The 18,177-nt window shown below is 47.8% G+C and overlaps 1 protein-coding gene across 1 annotated transcript in view; it reads left to right on the top strand.

Annotated features, from left to right (window-relative positions):
* LOC135518505 (chondrolectin-like) overlaps positions 1 to 18,177 on the top strand; it is a 35,569-nt gene that overhangs the window by 10,963 nt on the left and 6,429 nt on the right. Inside the window, exons 2-7 of the mRNA XM_064943678.1 lie at positions 13,752 to 13,927; positions 14,293 to 14,483; positions 14,982 to 15,139; positions 17,538 to 17,588; positions 17,700 to 17,786; positions 17,914 to 18,010. Of these exons, the coding sequence (XP_064799750.1) occupies positions 13,752 to 13,927; positions 14,293 to 14,483; positions 14,982 to 15,139; positions 17,538 to 17,588; positions 17,700 to 17,786; positions 17,914 to 18,010 (760 nt within the window). The remainder of the gene's footprint in view (positions 1 to 13,751; positions 13,928 to 14,292; positions 14,484 to 14,981; positions 15,140 to 17,537; positions 17,589 to 17,699; positions 17,787 to 17,913; positions 18,011 to 18,177) is intronic.

Here is an 18,177-nt window from a genome sequence, read left to right as displayed (position 1 = left end):
TCAGTGAGAGACAGACAGATACTCAGTGAGAGACAGACAGATACTCAGTGAGAGACAGACAGATACTCAGTGAGAGACAGACAGATAATCAGTGAGAGACAGACAGATACTCAGTGAGAGAGGGGGATTGATATTCTCAGAGGATGAAAAGGGGTGCTGAGGAGAAATAATGAAGGAGAGAAACTAAGGAAGAGGTGAATAAGGGGGAAGGAAGAGCAAATGAGGCATTTAGAGACAAGAAAGAGAGAGAAAAATAGAGAGAGTTTGAGGGGAAAAGAGAACAATAGATAAAAAAAATGGGATTTGAGGAATCAGAGTAGCAGAGGCAGGGCAGAGAGAAAGAATGAATGAAGGAGCTCAAGAAATAGAGAGTGAGAGAGACTGAGAGAGAGGGAGAGAGAGAGAGAGAGAGAGAGAGATAGAGAGAGAGAGAAATAGAGAGAGAGAGGGGAGAGAAGAAGAAAGGCAGAAAGAAAAGATGATGACGATTTCAGTTGAGAAGAAGAATTTTGAGATATCCGGACAGGAAGAAGAATGGCGCCGGAGGGGATGGCTGCTGTTTTACGGGCTCCTAACCAATTGTGCGATTGTGTGTGTGTGTGTGTGTGGGGTGTGTGTGTGTGTGTGTGGGGGGGGGGGGTTCATGTTGTTTGTAACTTATTGTAACATAATGTTTCTGCACTGTCTCTTATGACCGGAAATAACTTCTGGATACCAGCACAGCGATTACTCACCTCAAACTGGACCAAGATTTTTTATTTAATGAGTCAGATGTGAGGGATACACTGTTGCTCCCGAACCAGGCTCAAATCACGTCATTCACATGAAGAGGAGACGAGAGCCGCAGATCCGGGTGTCTTGTGAGAATCCGTTGGCGAGTGGGTAACCCGCCTCTACCACCCCTGCTATTGGTCAACGTGCAATTATTGGAGAATAAACTGGATGATCTCTGTTTGAGATTATCCCAACGGGACATTCAATACTTTCACAGAGTCGTGGCTGAACGACGACATGGATAATATATTGGCTGGGTTTTCCGTGCATCGGCTATACAGAACAGCTACCTCCAGTAAGACAAGGGGTGGTGGTCTGCATCTTTGTTAATAACAGCTGGTGCGTGAAATCTAATATCAGTGAGAGACAGACATATCAGTGTCACGCCTCCCTGGTGCTCGAAGGTGCCAGGCTACCTGTCTGTACAGACACCTGTCACCATATTACGCACAGCAGAGCTCATTGGACTCACCTGGACTCCTGGTTGATTGCCCCTGTTCCTCGGTGGTGTTCCCGCATTGATTGTTGTTATATGTCCAGACGCTGTTCCTGTTCTGTTTTGTGTCCGTCAGTTATTAAACCTTCACTCCCGGGAACCTGCTTCTCGACTCCTGTGTGGATCCTTTCAGCTCGCCTCAGGAAGAGTACCTTATGATATGCTCTAGACCAGGTATTCCTAAACTGGATACTGGGGGGTACGCCACACAAAAATGTGATTCACATAAAGAAATTAAAAAATAACAGTCCAAGATGTGTTGTGTATCTGTACTGATGGCGCAAAAGCCATGACAGGGAGACATAGAGGAGTGGTAACGCGCGTGCAAGCAAGCACACCCTTCTCATTAACCTGTGGTGAGTTATTCACAATGTTTGATGAACAAATAAGGTTTTGTATGTAAGATGGCTAAGTAAAGAGCAAAATTATTGATTATTATTATATTATTTGTGCCCTGGTTCTATAATATCACTTTGTCACTTCCCACGAGCCAGATCGTGAAAAGCGCATACTCATTCTTATGTTTAATAAATGTATCGTATAGTGTGTGCGTGTGTGGCAGGCTTACAATAATGTAATAAAACAACATTTGAGAGTGCGCTGACCCTGGTGCTAGAGGGGGTACAGCTAGAGGTTGAATGTAAAAAGTTTGGGAACCACTGCTGTAGACCACACTATTTACAAAGAGAGTTTTCATTTTTTGTTGCTGTCTATTTACCACAGCATACCGATGCTGGCACAAAGACCGCACTCAATGTGCTGTGTTAGGCCATAAGCAAACAAGAAAATACTCACCCAGAAGCCGCGAACCTCGTGGCCGGGGACTTTAATGTAGGAAAACTTAAATCCGTTTTTACTTCATTTCTACCAGCTTGTCACATGTGCAACCAGAGGAAAACAACTCTAGACCACCTTTACTCCACACACAGAGTCGCGTACAAAGCTCTCCCTCGTCCTCCATTTGGCAAATCTGACCATAATTCTATCCTCCTGATTCCTGCTTACAAGCAAAAACTGGAGCAGGAAGTACCTGTGACTCACTCAATACGGAAGTGGACAGATGACGCAGATGCTAAACTACAGCACTGTTTTGCTAGCACAGACTGGAATATGTTCTGGGATTCAGTGGAATAGACCACAGTCACTGTTTGCATCAATACGTGCATTGATGATGTCATCCTCATAGTGACCGTACGTACATACCTCAACCAGAAGCCATGGATTACAGGCAACATCCGCACTGAGCTAAAGGGTAGAGCTGCCACTTTCAGGGAGGGGGACACTAATCCATACGGAAATCCTGTCATGCCCTCCGACGAACCATCAAACAGGCAAAGCGTAATACAGGACTAAGTTCGAATCCTACTACACCAGCTTTGATGCTCGTCGGATGTGGCAGGGCTTGCAAAATATTACGGACTATAAAGGGAAGGCCAGCCGCGAGCTGCCCAGTGACACGAGCCTTACAGATGAGCTAAATTCCTTCTATGCTCTTCGAGGCTAGCAACACTAAAGCATGCATGAGAGAACCAGCTGTTCCGGATGACTTTGTGATCACACTCTCCATTGCCAATGTGAGTAAGACTTTCAACACGTCAACATTCACAATGCCGCAGGGCCAGTCAGATTACCAGAACGTGTACTCAGAGCATGTGCTGACCAACTGGCAAGTGTCTTCAATGACATTTTCAATCTGTCCCTGACCGAGTCTGGAATACCTAAATGTTTCAAGCAGGCCACCATAGCCCCTGTGCTCAAGAATGCCAAGGAAACCTGCCTAATTGACTACTGACCCTTAGCAATCACATCTGTAGCCATGAAGTGCTTTGAAAGGCTGGTCATTGCTCACATCAACACCATCATCCCAAAAACTTTAGACCCACTCCAATTCGCAACTGCCCCAACAGATCCACAGATGCCACAATCTATACTGCACTCCTCAATGGATTTTCCCACCTGGACAAAAGGAGTACTTACGTGAGAATGCTGTTTGTTGACTACAGCTCAGTATTCAGCATCATAGTGCCCTAAAAGCTCATCACTAAGCTAAGGACTAGTAAACACCTCCCTCTGCAACTGGATCCTGGACTTCCTGACACGCCGCCCCCAGGTGGTAAGGGTAGGCAACAACACATCTGCTACGCTGATCCTCAACACGGGGGCACCTCAGGGGTGTCTCCTCCTGTACTGCCTGTTCACTTATGACCTCGTGGCCAAGCACGACTCCAACACCATCATTAAGTTGCTAGGACTGATCACCGACAAAGATAAGACAGCTGACAGGGAGGAGATCAGAGACAACAACATCTCCCTCAATGTGATAAAGACAAAGGAGATGATTGTGAACTATAGGAAAAAGAGGACCGAGCACACCCCCATTCTCTTTTTTTTGGGGGGGGGGGCATTTTACCCCCTTTTTCTCCCCAATTTCTTGGTATCCAATTGTTTAGTAGCTACTATCTTGTCTCATTGCTACAACTCCCGTACAGGCTCGGGCTTGGGAGAGACGGAAAGTCATGCGTCCACCGATATACAACCCAACTGCTTCTTAACACAGCGCGCATCCAACCCGGAAGCCAGCCGCACCAATGTGCCAAACCCTCCCTAACCGGGACAGCATTAGGCCAAATGTGCGTCGCCCCACGGACCTCCCGGTCGATTACGACAGAGCTTGGGCGGGAACCCAGAGTCTCTGGTGGCACAGCTGGCGCTGCATTACAGCGCCCTTAACCACTGCGCCACCTGGGAGGCCACTCGCCCATTCTCATTGACGGGGCTACAGTGGAGCAGGTTGAGAGCTTCAAGTTCCTTGGTGTCCACATCACCAACAAACTATCATGGTCCAAACACACCAAGACAGTCGTGTAGAGGGCAAGACAATGCATATACCCCATCAGGACACTGAAAAGATTTGTCGTGGGTCCTCAGATCCTCAAAAGTTCTACAACTGCACCATCAAGCGCATCCTGACCGGTTGCATCACTGCCTGGTATGGCAACTGCTCGACATCACTGGTGCCAAGCTTCCTGCCATCCAGGGTCAGTGGAAAGCCCTAAAAATAGTCAAAGACTCCAGTCACCCAAGTCATAAACTGTTCTCTCTGCTACCGTACGGCAGGCGGTACCGGAGCGCCAAGTCTGAGACCAAAAGGCTCCTTAACAGCTTCTACCCCCAAGCCATGACACTGCTGAACAGCTTCTACCCCCAAGCCATGACACTGCTGAACAGCTTCTACCCCCAAGCCATGACACTGCTGAACAGGTAATCAAATGGCCACCTGGACTACCCACTGTAAATAGCCTCGTTATTGTTATTTCATTCTCTTTCATTTTTTTAACTTATTTAAATATTTATTTAGTAAATATTTTCTTAAGTTAAAATTGCATTGTTGGTTAAGGGCAAGTAAGTAAGCATTTCACTGTTAGGTTGTATTTGACGCATGTGATGATTAAAATTAGAGAAAGCGAGAGAGAGGGAGAGAGAGAGAGAGAGAGAGAGAGAGAGAGAGAGAGAGAGAGAGAGAGAGAGAGAGAGAGAGAGAGAGAGAGAGAGAGAGAGAGAGAGAGAGAAAGTGAGAGAGAGAGAGAGAGAGAGAGAGAGAGAGAGAGAGAGAGAGAGAGAGAGAGAGAGAGAAAGAGAAAGATGAGGCAGAATGATGGAGGGAGTGAATCAACAAAGACAGGAAGAAAGAGAGAAAGGAGGTGAAAATGCTGACTGGTGCATTGGTTGTCTGTTCACCCCGGTTACTGGGTTCCTAAGTGATGATAGTGCAGATTAGATCTAGACCAGGCAGCCAATCAATTAAATTACCTCCTGGCCACACTGCTACTGTTATCATTAGGCCTCTTTAACTGGCTGTGTATTAATCACTGGTATTATGTACTGATGCGTGCGCACACACACACACACACACACACACACACACACACACACACACACACACACTCCTGGTTTTTATGAGTCTGTCTAAAATCTGAGCCAGACCCACCACTTTTCACCCATTGACCTGGCGTGATAGAGGACAGTTTTATTGTGCTGGAGATTGGGATGCATGTGTGTGATTGTTTGTTTGTGTCTGTAAAATTGTCTAACTAAACCTTTTGAAAGTGTGTTCCCTTTCAGTTGGTCACACGGTATAACATACTGTAGGGAGTCAGCAACCAATCATATTCACCTGAAGTACACTGGAAGAAAATAAATGCCCAGTGGGCTAATGAATGCAGAGCCCGCCCTCGGGAGCCCCGCCTTCCTGGTTATAGGAAGGCCCAAGCCTCTCCAGGTTCTCCTTTACCCAAATCCAGATAGCAGATGTTCTGAAAGAGCTGCAAAACCTGGACCCGTATAAATCAGCTGGGCTTGACAATCTGGACCCTCTATTTCTTAAACTATCCGCCGCCATTGTCGCAACCCCTATTACCAGCCTGTTCAACCTCTCTTTCATATCGTCTGAGATCCCCAAGGATTGGAAAGCTGCTGCAGTCATCCCCCTCTTCAAAGGGGGAGACACCCTGGACCCAAACTGTTACAGACCTATATCCATTCTGCCTTGCCTATCTAAGGTCTTCGAAAGCCAAGTCAACAAACAGGTCACTGACCATCTCGAATCCCACCGTACCTTCTCCGCTATGCAATCTGGTTTCCGAGCAGGTCACGGGTGCACCTCAGCCACACTCAAGGTACTAAACGACATCATAACCGCCATCGATAAAAGACAGTACTGTGCAGCCGTCTTCATCGACCTTGCCAAGGCTTTCGACTCTGTCAATCACCATATTCTTATCGGCAGACTCAGTAGCCTCGGTTTTTCGGATGACTGCCTTGCCTGGTTCACCAATTACTTTGCAGACAGAGTTCAGTGTGTCAAATCGGAGGGCATGCTGTCCGGTCCTCTGGCAGTCTCTATGGGGGTGCCACAGGGTTCAATTCTCGGGCCGACTTTTCTCTGTATATATCAATGATGTTGCTCTTGCTGCGGGCGATTCCCTGATCCACCTCTACGCAGACGACACCATTCTATATACTTTCGGCCCGTCATTGGACACTGTGCTATCTAACCTCCAAACGAGCTTCAATGCCATACAACACTCCTTCCGTGGCCTCCAACTGCTCTTAAACGCTAGTAAAACCAAATGCATGCTTTTCAACCGATCGCTGCCTGCACCCGCATGCCCGACTAGCATCACCACACTGGATGGTTCCGACCTTGAATATGTGGACACCTATAAGTACCTAGGTGTCTGGCTAGACTGCAAACTCTCCTTCCAGACCCATATCAAACATCTCCAATCGAAAATCAAATCAAGAGTCGGCTTTCTATTCCGTAACAAAGCCTCCTTCACTCACGCTGCCAAGCTTACCCTAGTAAAACTGAATATCCTACCGATCCTCGACTTCGGCGATGTCATCTACAAAATTGCTTCCAACACTCTTCTCAGCAAACTGGATGCAGTTTATCACAGTGCCATCCGTTTTGTCACTAAAGCACCTTATACTACCCACCACTGCGACTTGTATGCTCTAGTCGGCTGGCCCTCGCTACATATTCGTCGCAAGACCCACTGGCTCCAGGTCGTCTACAAGGCCATGCTAGGTAAAGCTCCGCCTTATCTCAGTTCACTGGTCACGATGGCATTTTCACCTACCTCATCCCCACAGTTTTTATTTATTTACTTTTCTGCTCTTTTGCACACCAATATCTCTACCTGTACATGATCATTTATCAATCCAGTGTTAATCTGCAATATTGTAATTATTCGCCTACCTCCTCATGCCTTTTGCACACATTGTATATAGACTCCCCTTTTTTTTCTACTGTGTTATTGACTTGTTAATTGTTTACTCCATGTGTAACTCTGTGTTGTCTGTTCACACTGCTATGCTTTATCTTGGCCAGGTCGCAGTTGTAAATGAGAACTTGTTCTCAACTAGCCTACCTGGTTAAATAAAGGTGAAAAAAAAATAATAAAAAAATAATAATAGTGGGGCTTGCATCCATTTCCTCAATTCAGTACCGTTCTTCAGCTGAAGGAAAACTTGTCAGAAAATTGACAAACTTTTCAAACACATGACGGCTACGAGATTCGGCTAAGACTAAGGTGTCTGTTAGTGGGGAGAGAGAACAAGATGTTGTGAGTTTTGGGTCTTGGAGTCAGTTTTTATGTTGCTATCTTCTCTCTTCTCTTCTTGTGTAGCCAGAGCTTCCTTCCTTGAGTAAGATGGTGGTGGTAAGAGTCTGTTCAAAAAGACCAGATGGATTTGAACCTCCGACCGTGCCGAAGGGCAGTGGTTCCCAAACTGTGGGGCGCACCCCCCGTTGGCAGGGGGGGGGGGCACGGGTGTCCAATGCTGGAGGTGGGGCCTGAGTGAACCAGTTTGGGAACCCCGGACCTTAGGCATGTTGTTTCACATTCAAAATTGAAGATACTCACAAATGCTGTCATGTTTGCCTGGGGGTGGAAACACTCTCAGACTGCCTTGGCTCAGACCAGTTGGTGTGGCCGGAGTCACCGGGCTGAGGTCAGACTCTCTTGTATGTTGACTTCTTAGGAGGCTTGGGGTTACTGAAGGCCCTCTCTTAAACAAAAACATTTGGGAGAGAGGGGCAATGGCTTTCTATCTGGGTTCTCTGCTTCCCTGAAGGTGTTCGGGAACCGCATTCTGGAAAGGATGCCTGACTGGTTCTGGGAATTTTCTTGAAAGAAAGAGATGGAAGAGATAGCGCCCTGGCAGCTTCTTGTCTCTGCCATGGATATCACGCTGATTAGCATCATGGAATTCCTCTACAATGCAGGTAGCCTACCTGGGATGTCTACCATGAAACATCACTTGACTGTCTTTCTGATCCAGGCCACCTTGGAGAGGGTCTGCTGTTGATTCTGGGAGTTCCCTGTTGGCCCAGACTACCCTGAGATTGTTATTTATTTTACCAGGTATAATTGATGTAGATCACATTCTCACCAACAACCTGTGGAATAGTTACAAGGGAGAGGAGGATGAATGAACCAATTGTAAACTGGGGATCATTAGATGGCCATGATGGTCAGATTGGGAATTTAGCCAGGACACCGGGGTTAACACCCCTACTCTTACAATAAGTGCCATGGGATCTTTAGTGACCACAGAGTCAGGACACCCGTTTAACATCCCATCCGAAAGACAGCACCCTACACAGGGCAAAGTCCCCAATCACTGCCATGGGGCATTGACATATTTATTTTTTCAAAAGAGTGTCTACTACTGGCCCTCCAACACCACTTCCAGCAGCATCTGGTCTCCCATCCAGGGACCGACCAGGACCAACCCTGCCTAGCCTCAGAGGCAAGCCAGTGGTGGGATGCAGAGTGGTATACTGCTGTCATAAAGACTAGCTGCCTGTTAGGCAGGGACCTGCGGAGAGTTTAGGGTCGTCAGGATCTATTGCACTTGGTACCCAGGAGAGTTTAGGGTCGTCGGGTTCTATTGCACTTGGTACCCAGGAGAGTTTAGGGTTGTCGGGATCTATTGCACTTGGTACCCAGGAGAGTTTAGGGTCATCGGGATCTATTGCACTTGGTACCCAGGAGAGTTTAGGGTCGTCGGGATCTATTGCACTTGGTACCCAGGAGAGTTTAGGGTCGTCGGGATCTATTGCACTTGGTACCCAGGAGAGTTTAGGGTCGTCGGGATCTATTGCACTTGGTACCCAGGAGAGTTTATGGTCGTCGGGATCTATTGCACTTGGTACCCAGGAGAGTTTAGGGTCGTCGGGATCTATTGCACTTGGCACCCAGGAGAGTTTAGGGTCGTCGGGATCTATTGCACTTGGCACCACGGAGAGTTTGATGTGAAATCTGTGGGTTTGACCCCTGAAAGGCTGAAATCACAGTGTGGCTCATAGTGTTCCTATGGCTGGGTCCATGAGTGGCTCATAGTGTTCCTATGGCTGGGTCCATGAGTGGATTTCTGGCGGTGTGCAGGTTACACATTTATCGATGAGGTGGTGCACAATTATTCATGATCAAGTCACAGCAGATAACCTGTTGTTTTGGACTTGTGGTTCCTTGGACTTGGACTTGCAGTTCCAGACTCCTTGTGTCTCTGTGTGAGCCTTTTTGAAACCGGTAGGATCTATGGACTTGGGACGTCATGGTCGATGTTAGGCAGCGTTTTGAGTTACAACAGTTCCCCTGTGGGATTGAGCCATGGGCTGCCTTGATGGTCGGCAGCGTGCAGAGTGCACATTAATCAGGGTTACCATGGTTCCCTGTGGGATTGAGCCTTGGGCTGCCTTGATGGTGGGCAGCGTGCAGAGTGCACATTTATCAGGGTTACCATGGTTCCCTGTGGGATTGAGCCTTGGGCTGCCATGTCAGCACGTGAGTACACCCTTTACAGGTTACTACAGGTTCCCTGTGAGTACACATTTTACAGGTTACTGCACGTTCCCTGTGAGTACACCCTTTACAGGTTACTACACGTTCCCCGTGAGTACACCCTTTACAGGTTACTACACGTTCCCCGTGAGTACACCCTTTACAGGTTACTGCATTTTCCCTGTGAGTACACCCTTTACAGGTTACTACACGTTCCCCGTGAGTACACCCTTTACAGGTTACTGCATTTTCCCTGTGAGTACACATTTTACAGGTTACTACACGTTCCCCGTGAGGACACCCTTTACAGGTTACTACAGGTTCCCTGTGAGTACACCCTTTACAGGTTACTACAGGTTCCCTGTGAGTACACCCTTTACAGGTTACTACAGGTTCCCTGTGAGTACACCCTTTACAGGTTACTACACGTTCCCTGTGAGTACACCCTTTACAGGTTACTACACGTTCCCTGTGAGTACACCCTTTACAGGTTACTACACGTTCCCTGTGAGTACACCCTTTACAGGCTACTGCAGGTTCCCTGTGAGTACACCCTTTACAGGTTACTACAGGTTCCCTGTGAGGACACCCTTTACAGGTTACTACACGTTCCCCGTGAGTACACCCTTTACAGGTTACTACAGGTTCCCCGTGAGTACACCCTTTACAGGTTACTACAGGTTCCCTGTGAGTACACCCTTTACAGGTTACTACAGGTTCCCCGTGAGTACACCCTTTACAGGTTACTGCACGTTCCCCGTGAGTACACCCTTTACAGGTTACTGCAGGTTCCCTGTGAGTACACCCTTTACAGGTTACTGCACGTTCCCTGTGAGTACACCCTTTACAGGTTACTGCACGTTCCCTGTGAGTACACCCTTTACAGGTTACTACACGTTCCCCGTGAGTACACCCTTTACAGGTTACTACACGTTCCCTGTGAGTACACCCTTTACAGGTTACTGCAGGTTCCCTGTGAGTACACCCTTTACAGGTTACTACAGGTTCCCTGTGAGTACACCCTTTACAGGTTACTACACGTTCCCTGTGAGTACACCCTTTACAGGTTACTGCAGGTTCCCTGTGAGTACACCCTTTACAGGTTACTGCAGGTTCCCTGTGAGTACACCCTTTACAGGTTACTGCACGTTCCCTGTGAGTACACCCTTTACAGGTTACTACAGGTTCCCCGTGAGTACACCCTTTACAGGTTACTGCAGGTTCCCTGTGAGTACACCCTTTACAGGTTACTACAGGTTCCCCGTGAGTACACCCTTTACAGGTTACTACAGGTTCCCCGTGACTACACCCTTTACAGGTTACTACAGGTTCCCCGTGAGGACACCCTTTACAGGTTACTGCAGGTTCCCTGTGAGTACACCCTTTATAGGTTACTACAGGTTCCCCGTGACTACACCCTTTACAGGTTACTACAGGTTCCCTGTGAGTACACCCTTTACAGGTTACTGCAGGTTCCCTGTGAGTACACCCTTTACAGGTTACTACAGGTTCCCTGTGAGTACACCCTTTACAGGTTACTACACGTTCCCTGTGAGTACACCCCTTACAGGTTACTGCAGGTTCCCTGTGAGTACACCCTTTACAGGTTACTGCACGTTCCCTGTGAGTACACCCTTTACAGGTTACTGCACGTTCCCTGTGAGTACACCCTTTACAGGTTACTACACGTTCCCCGTGAGTACACCCTTTACAGGTTACTACACGTTCCCCGTGAGGACACCCTTTACAGGTTACTACAGGTTCCCTGTGAGTACACCCTTTACAGGTTACTACAGGTTCCCCGTGAGTACACCCTTTACAGGTTACTGCACGTTCCCCGTGAGTACACCCTTTACAGGTTACTGCAGGTTCCCTGTGAGTACACCCTTTACAGGTTACTGCACGTTCCCCGTGAGTACACCCTTTACAGGTTACTGCACGTTCCCCGTGAGTACACCCTTTACAGGTTACTACACGTTCCCCGTGAGTACACCCTTTACAGGTTACTACACGTTCCCTGTGAGTACACCCTTTACAGGTTACTGCAGGTTCCCTGTGAGTACACCCTTTACAGGTTACTACAGGTTCCCTGTGAGTACACCCTTTACAGGTTACTACACGTTCCCTGTGAGTACACCCTTTACAGGTTACTGCAGGTTCCCTGTGAGTACACCCTTTACAGGTTACTGCAGGTTCCCCGTGAGTACACCCTTTACAGGTTACTGCACGTTCCCTGTGAGTACACCCTTTACAGGTTACTACAGGTTCCCCGTGAGTACACCCTTTACAGGTTACTGCACGTTCCCTGTGAGTACACCCTTTACAGGTTACTACAGGTTCCCCGTGAGTACACCCTTTACAGGTTACTGCACGTTCCCTGTGAGTACACCCTTTACAGGTTACTGCAGGTTCCCCGTGAGTACACCCTTTACAGGTTACTACACGTTCCCCGTGAGTACACCCTTTACAGGTTACTACAGGTTCCCTGTGAGTACACCCTTTACAGGTTACTACACGTTCCCCGTGAGTACACCCTTTACAGGTTACTACAGGTTCCCTGTGAGTACACCCTTTACAGGTTACTACACGTTCCCCGTGAGTACACCCTTTACAGGCTACTGCAGGTTCCCTGTGAGTTTGAATCTCTGGCTGCTGTGGTTCGTAGACTCTGGTTGATACTACACAGCGCATGTTTGTGCTTTACCAACAAGTCGCGACAGGTGTTCTGTTGTTTTGGACTTGCGGGTTCTTTTTTTTGAGTTCTGACGTTTCAGGCTCACATGGTGAGTAATTGTTCTTGGAACCGTGGGGACTATGGACTCGGGCTGCAGCGGCTGTGTGTCATTGTGTTTAACCATGTTGCAGCAGGTTCCCTATATGTGGCTCTGACAGTTCAGGTAAGTATTAGTGAAAGATGTGGCTTCTATAAGCTCATCCGGTGAATGTGTGTGTGCTTGGGCTGCCGCGGACCTCCTAGTTTGGTATCTTCTGAGGAAATGAATGCGAGCCCCGGTATTATAACCAGTAAGGCGGGACGTCTGAGGGCAGGCTCTGCATTCATTGGCCCATTGGGCATGTTCTTCACGTGTATATGAATGGCCGTTGACTACCCATAGTGTGTTATACCTCGTTCCCTCCTTCAGGGAACAGTAGTTATTTTCATAACGGTACGTTTGTGGGTGTGTCAGTAAAACTACAGTACTCTATGTGCTTCCTGAAAGTGTCAGTTCTGAGTTTAAATACATCCAGTAGATAGATGTGTGTTTGTGAGGTGTAACGAGGCTGTTCTGGAACGGGGCCTACAGTGTGATTGGCAGCCCTGCTATACTACTTCCTGTCAGCTGGAGGCACGTCCTGATTGACACAAGTTATTGACCGCTCTGGGTAAGTCGGACTGTAAATTCTACGGACAGAGAGGATGGGAATGCGATGACCACATCGTTTTGGCTGGAAGTCAAGAGTCATTAGTCGTGAGTGGGGGTCGATGGGTTGTGTGTGTTAGGGTGGTGTACGACTGATAGGCACAGTGGAGATGTTTGCATTCGATTTAAACAGTGACCACTTCATAAGATGAACAGAGATTCACTGAGGTGTCATTCTCCTGATGTACTGTATACTATTCACTGATATTAACTGATTGATTGATGAGTTGATAGGTGCGTTGATTGATTTGTTAAATGTTTGATTGATAGGTGAGTTGGTTGATTTGTTGGCTGGTAGATGGATGTATTGACTGGAGGAGGGGCTGATCGGGGTGTAGATACAGTAGTCTGGTGAATTTACTGATCACTGATTGGTTGATGGATGGTTTGTCAGATAGATGTAAACAAACCCACAGCCAGGGTCCACAGGAACAGTAGAGGGAGAAAGAGGATGTTGAAATGGTTGTGGAAGCAGTGCTGGATGGCATTGGTTATTTTACTGGCTAATCTTGGCAATTTAGAACCAAAAATCTCACGGAAATGACTGCATTTTATGTTACGTAGTCTGTCCGCGAGAGATTATTGCATAAAACTGCCACATATAGATTTGACAGAATTGTCTATTGAATAATGTATCAATCCATATGTGTAAAATCGTCTACTTATAATCAATAGATAGACAGGTGGATGACCTCCTTCTCACCACAGGTCAGACGGTGTGTCAGGGAGGGGCGGAGCATCCGTGCTACAAGATGGCCTACTTCCGGGACATGACCAGCCGCGTTGCATTCTGGGAGGCCAGAAAGGCATGTGAGATGGACGGCGGGTCCCTGCTGAGCATAGAGAATGCTGCCGAGCAGAGACACATAGAGCACCTGCTACAAGTCAGTGTGTGTGTGTGTGTGTGTGTGTGTGTGTGTGTGTGTGTGTGTGTGTGTGTGTGTGTGTGTGTGTGTGTGTGTGTGTGTGTGTGTGTGTGTGTGTGTGTGTGTGTGTGTGTGTGTGTGTGTATGTGTGTGTGTGTGTGTGTGTGTGTGTGTGTGTGTGTGTGTGTGTGTGTGTGTGTGTGTGTGTGTGTGTGTGTGTGTGTGTGTGTGTGTGTGTGTGTGTGTGTGTGTGTGTTTGACAGTACAAATGACACCAAAAACACCTCCGCAAAGTACTTCAATCATGAATATTGTAATATATTTATTACATGTAGTTGCAGTATAATATACTGTACATACTATATATATATGATTTGTTACAGGAGCTTCGGACCTCCTCAACAGCGGGGACAGAAACAGGGACTGGAGCAGGTACCGGTCACGGAGGAATAGCAGACGGCGATTTCTGGATCGGGCTGACAAGGACAGATGGAGAGAACACACAGGAACAAGATCACTTCACCTCCTGTCCCGACCTCTACCGCTGGACTGATGGGAGTGTGTCACAGTTCAGGTGTGTGTGTGGGTGTGTGTGTGTGTGTGTGTGTGTGTGTGTGTCTAGTGGTTAGGATTCACCGCCGCGTTCTGGGTTCGATTCCTGGTCAGGAAACTACTACTTCATGGGCTCCTGAGTGGCTCCGCGGTTCAAGGCACTGCCTCTCAGTGCAAGAGGCGTCATTACAGTCCCTGGTTAGATTCCAGGCTGTATCACATCTGGCCATGATTGGGGGTCCCATAGGGTGTTGCACAGTTGGCCCTGCGTCGGCCTGAGTAGGCCGTCATTGTAAATAAGAATTTATTCTTAGTTAAATAAAACTTTGTGTGTGTGTGTGTGTGTGTGTGTGTGTGTGTGTGTGTGTGTGTGTGTGTGTGTGTGTGTGTGTGTGTGTGTGTGTGTGTGTGTGGACCTAGTTAAATAAAACAATGTGTGTGTGTGAAAGGAGCTGAGACTTTGACAAACCCTTATGTGGTGGAAGGCATGTGTGTGAAGATCTTTACGTGTGTGTGTCAGGAAGTGGTATTTTGACGAGCCGTCGTGCGGAGGGGAGGCGTGTGTAGTGATGTACCACCAGCCCACAGCGCTCCACGGGCTGGGCGGAGCCTACATGTACCAGTGGAACGACGACAGGTGCAACATGAAGCACAACTTCATCTGCAAATACGAACCAGGTACGACTACACAGCATCACACAGGTATGACTACACAGGTACGACTACACAGGTACGACTACACAGCATCACACAGGTATGACTACACAGCATCACACAGGTACGACAACACAGCATCACACAGGTACGACTACACAGCATCACACAGGTATGACTACACAGCATCACACAGGTACGACAACACAGCATCACACATGTACGATAACACAGCATCACACAGGTACGACAACACAGCATCACACAGATATGACTACACAGGTACGACAACACAGCATCACACATGTACGATAACACAGCATCACACAGGTACGACAACACAGCATCACACAGATATGACTACACAGGTACGACAACACAGCATCACACAGATATGACTACACAGGTACAACTACACAGCATCACACAGGTACGACAACATAGCATCACACAGGTACGACTACACAGGTACGACTACACAGCATCACACAGGTATGACTACACAGGTACGACTACACAGGTACGACTACACAGCATCACACAGGTATGACTACACAGCATCACACAGGTACAACAACATAGCATCACACAGGTACGACAACACAGCATCACACGGGTACGACAACACAGCATCACACATGTACGATAACACAGCATCACACAGGTACGACAACACAGCATCACACAGATACGATAACACAGCATCACACAGGTACGACTACACAGCATCACACAGGTATGACTACACAGCATCACACAGGTACAACAACACAGCGTCACACAGGTATGACTACACAGGTACGACTACACAGGTATGACTACACAGCATCACACAGGTATGACTACACAGCATCACACAGGTACGACAACACAGCATCACACAGTTATGACAACACAGCATCACACAGGTACGACAACCCAGCATCACACAGGTACGATAACACAGCATCACACAGGTACGACAACACAGCATCACACAGGTATGACTACACAGGTACGACTACACAGCATCACACAGGTATGACTACACAGCATCACACAGGTATGACTACACAGGTACGACAACACAGCATCACACAGGTACGATAACACAGCATCACACAGGTATGACTACACAGCATCACACAGGTATGACTACACAGGTATGACTACACAGCATCACACCGGTACGACTACACAGCATCACACAGGTATGACAACACAGCATCACACAGGTACGACTACACATCATCACACAGGTACGACAACACAGCATCACACAGGTACAACTACACATCATCACACAGGTATGACAACACAGCATCACACAGGTACGACTACAGAGCATCACACAGGTACGACTACACAGCATACACAGCACACAGGTACACATACGACTACACAGCATCACACAGATACGACTACACACAGACTACACAGCATACGACTAACACAGCATCACACAGGTATGACTACACAGGTACGACTACACAGCATCACAGGTATGACTACACAGCAACACACAGGTACGACAACACAGCATCACACAGGTACGACAACACAGCATCACACTGGTACGACAACCCAGCATCACACATGTACTACACAGCATCACACAGGTATCACACAGGTATGACTACACAGGTACGACTACACAGCGTCACACAGGTATGACTACACAGGTACGACTACACAGCATCACACAGGTATGACTACACAGCATCACACAGGTACGACAACACAGCATCACACAGGTACGATAACACAGCATCACACAGGTACGACAACACAGCATCACACAGGTACGATAACACAGCATCACACAGGTACGACTACACAGCATCACACAGGTACGACTACACAGCATCACACAGGTATGCCTACACAGGTACGACTACACAGGTACGACTACACAGCATCACACAGGTACGACTACACATCATCACACAGGTACGACAACACAGCATCACACAGGTACAACTACACAGCATCACACAGGTACGACTACACAGCATCACACAGGTACGACTACACAGCATCACACAGGTATGACAACACAGCATCACACAGGTACGACTACACAGCATCACACAGGTACGAATACACAGGTACGACTACACAGCATCACACAGATGCGACTACACAGGTACAACTACACAGCATCACACAGATATGACTACAAAGGTATGACTACACAGCATCACACAGGTACGACTACACAGATACGACTACACAGCATCACACAGGTACAACTACACAGCATCACACAGGTATGCCAACGTCACGGCAGATGAGTTGTGTCTTGGGGAGTGTTCCTTATGTCTGCCTCTAAGAGCTGTTTCTGTTGTTGTGCTTTTAGCCTGCTACAACTTTACACGAACAGAAATGCATATCGGTTTTGTTAAATCCATTTTTTTTCCCCCGGATTCTGATCTTGATCCAGAGAGCCATCTGGTGAAGGAGCAGGGGGACAGGCCTGGAGCTCGTGACCCAGGTGAGGGAACACATAATGAGGCATAGCCCAGCAACAGCAACCCCTCTCCTGTAGATCTGACTCAGTTTGCTGTAGGATATCCCTGTTCGATCCAGTGTCTGTCTGTTCCAGATGTGACGGTGGCACAGACAATAGAGGTTAAACAGGCTGGTCCCAGTGAGGAGGATGGCGCCCCACACGTAGTTATAGCCGGACCAGGTGAGACAAGTGGAGGTGAGACAGGTGTATGGCAGAACTCCAGAGGGTGAGACAGGTCTTGATGAGACGGGTAAATTGATGAAATAGCCTGTCTGTCTGAGGGGCTGTCTCTACCCTCCTTTTGCAGGGATGTTTCTGGTCTATGTGATCATCCCCACCATCCCTCTGCTACTGCTCATCCTGGTGGCTTCTGGGACTTGCTGTTTCCAGATGTTCAGCAAGAGGTGAGACACGGCACACCACCGCAACCACAAAAACAACAACTCCCTTACCTTAACGACCCAGCTGAACACACCAAGTCCACCCAGTTGAATCAGTACTGCATTACCCATACACACCCAACTGATTGACCACTCTGTGATTCTCATACAGCTAAGGCTTTCACAATGAC

Source organism: Oncorhynchus masou, chromosome 28 (assembly GCF_036934945.1).
Source record: "Oncorhynchus masou masou isolate Uvic2021 chromosome 28, UVic_Omas_1.1, whole genome shotgun sequence".
Lineage (NCBI taxonomy): Eukaryota > Metazoa > Chordata > Actinopteri > Salmoniformes > Salmonidae > Oncorhynchus > Oncorhynchus masou.
This window is presented reverse-complemented; position numbering and strand designations above follow the sequence as displayed.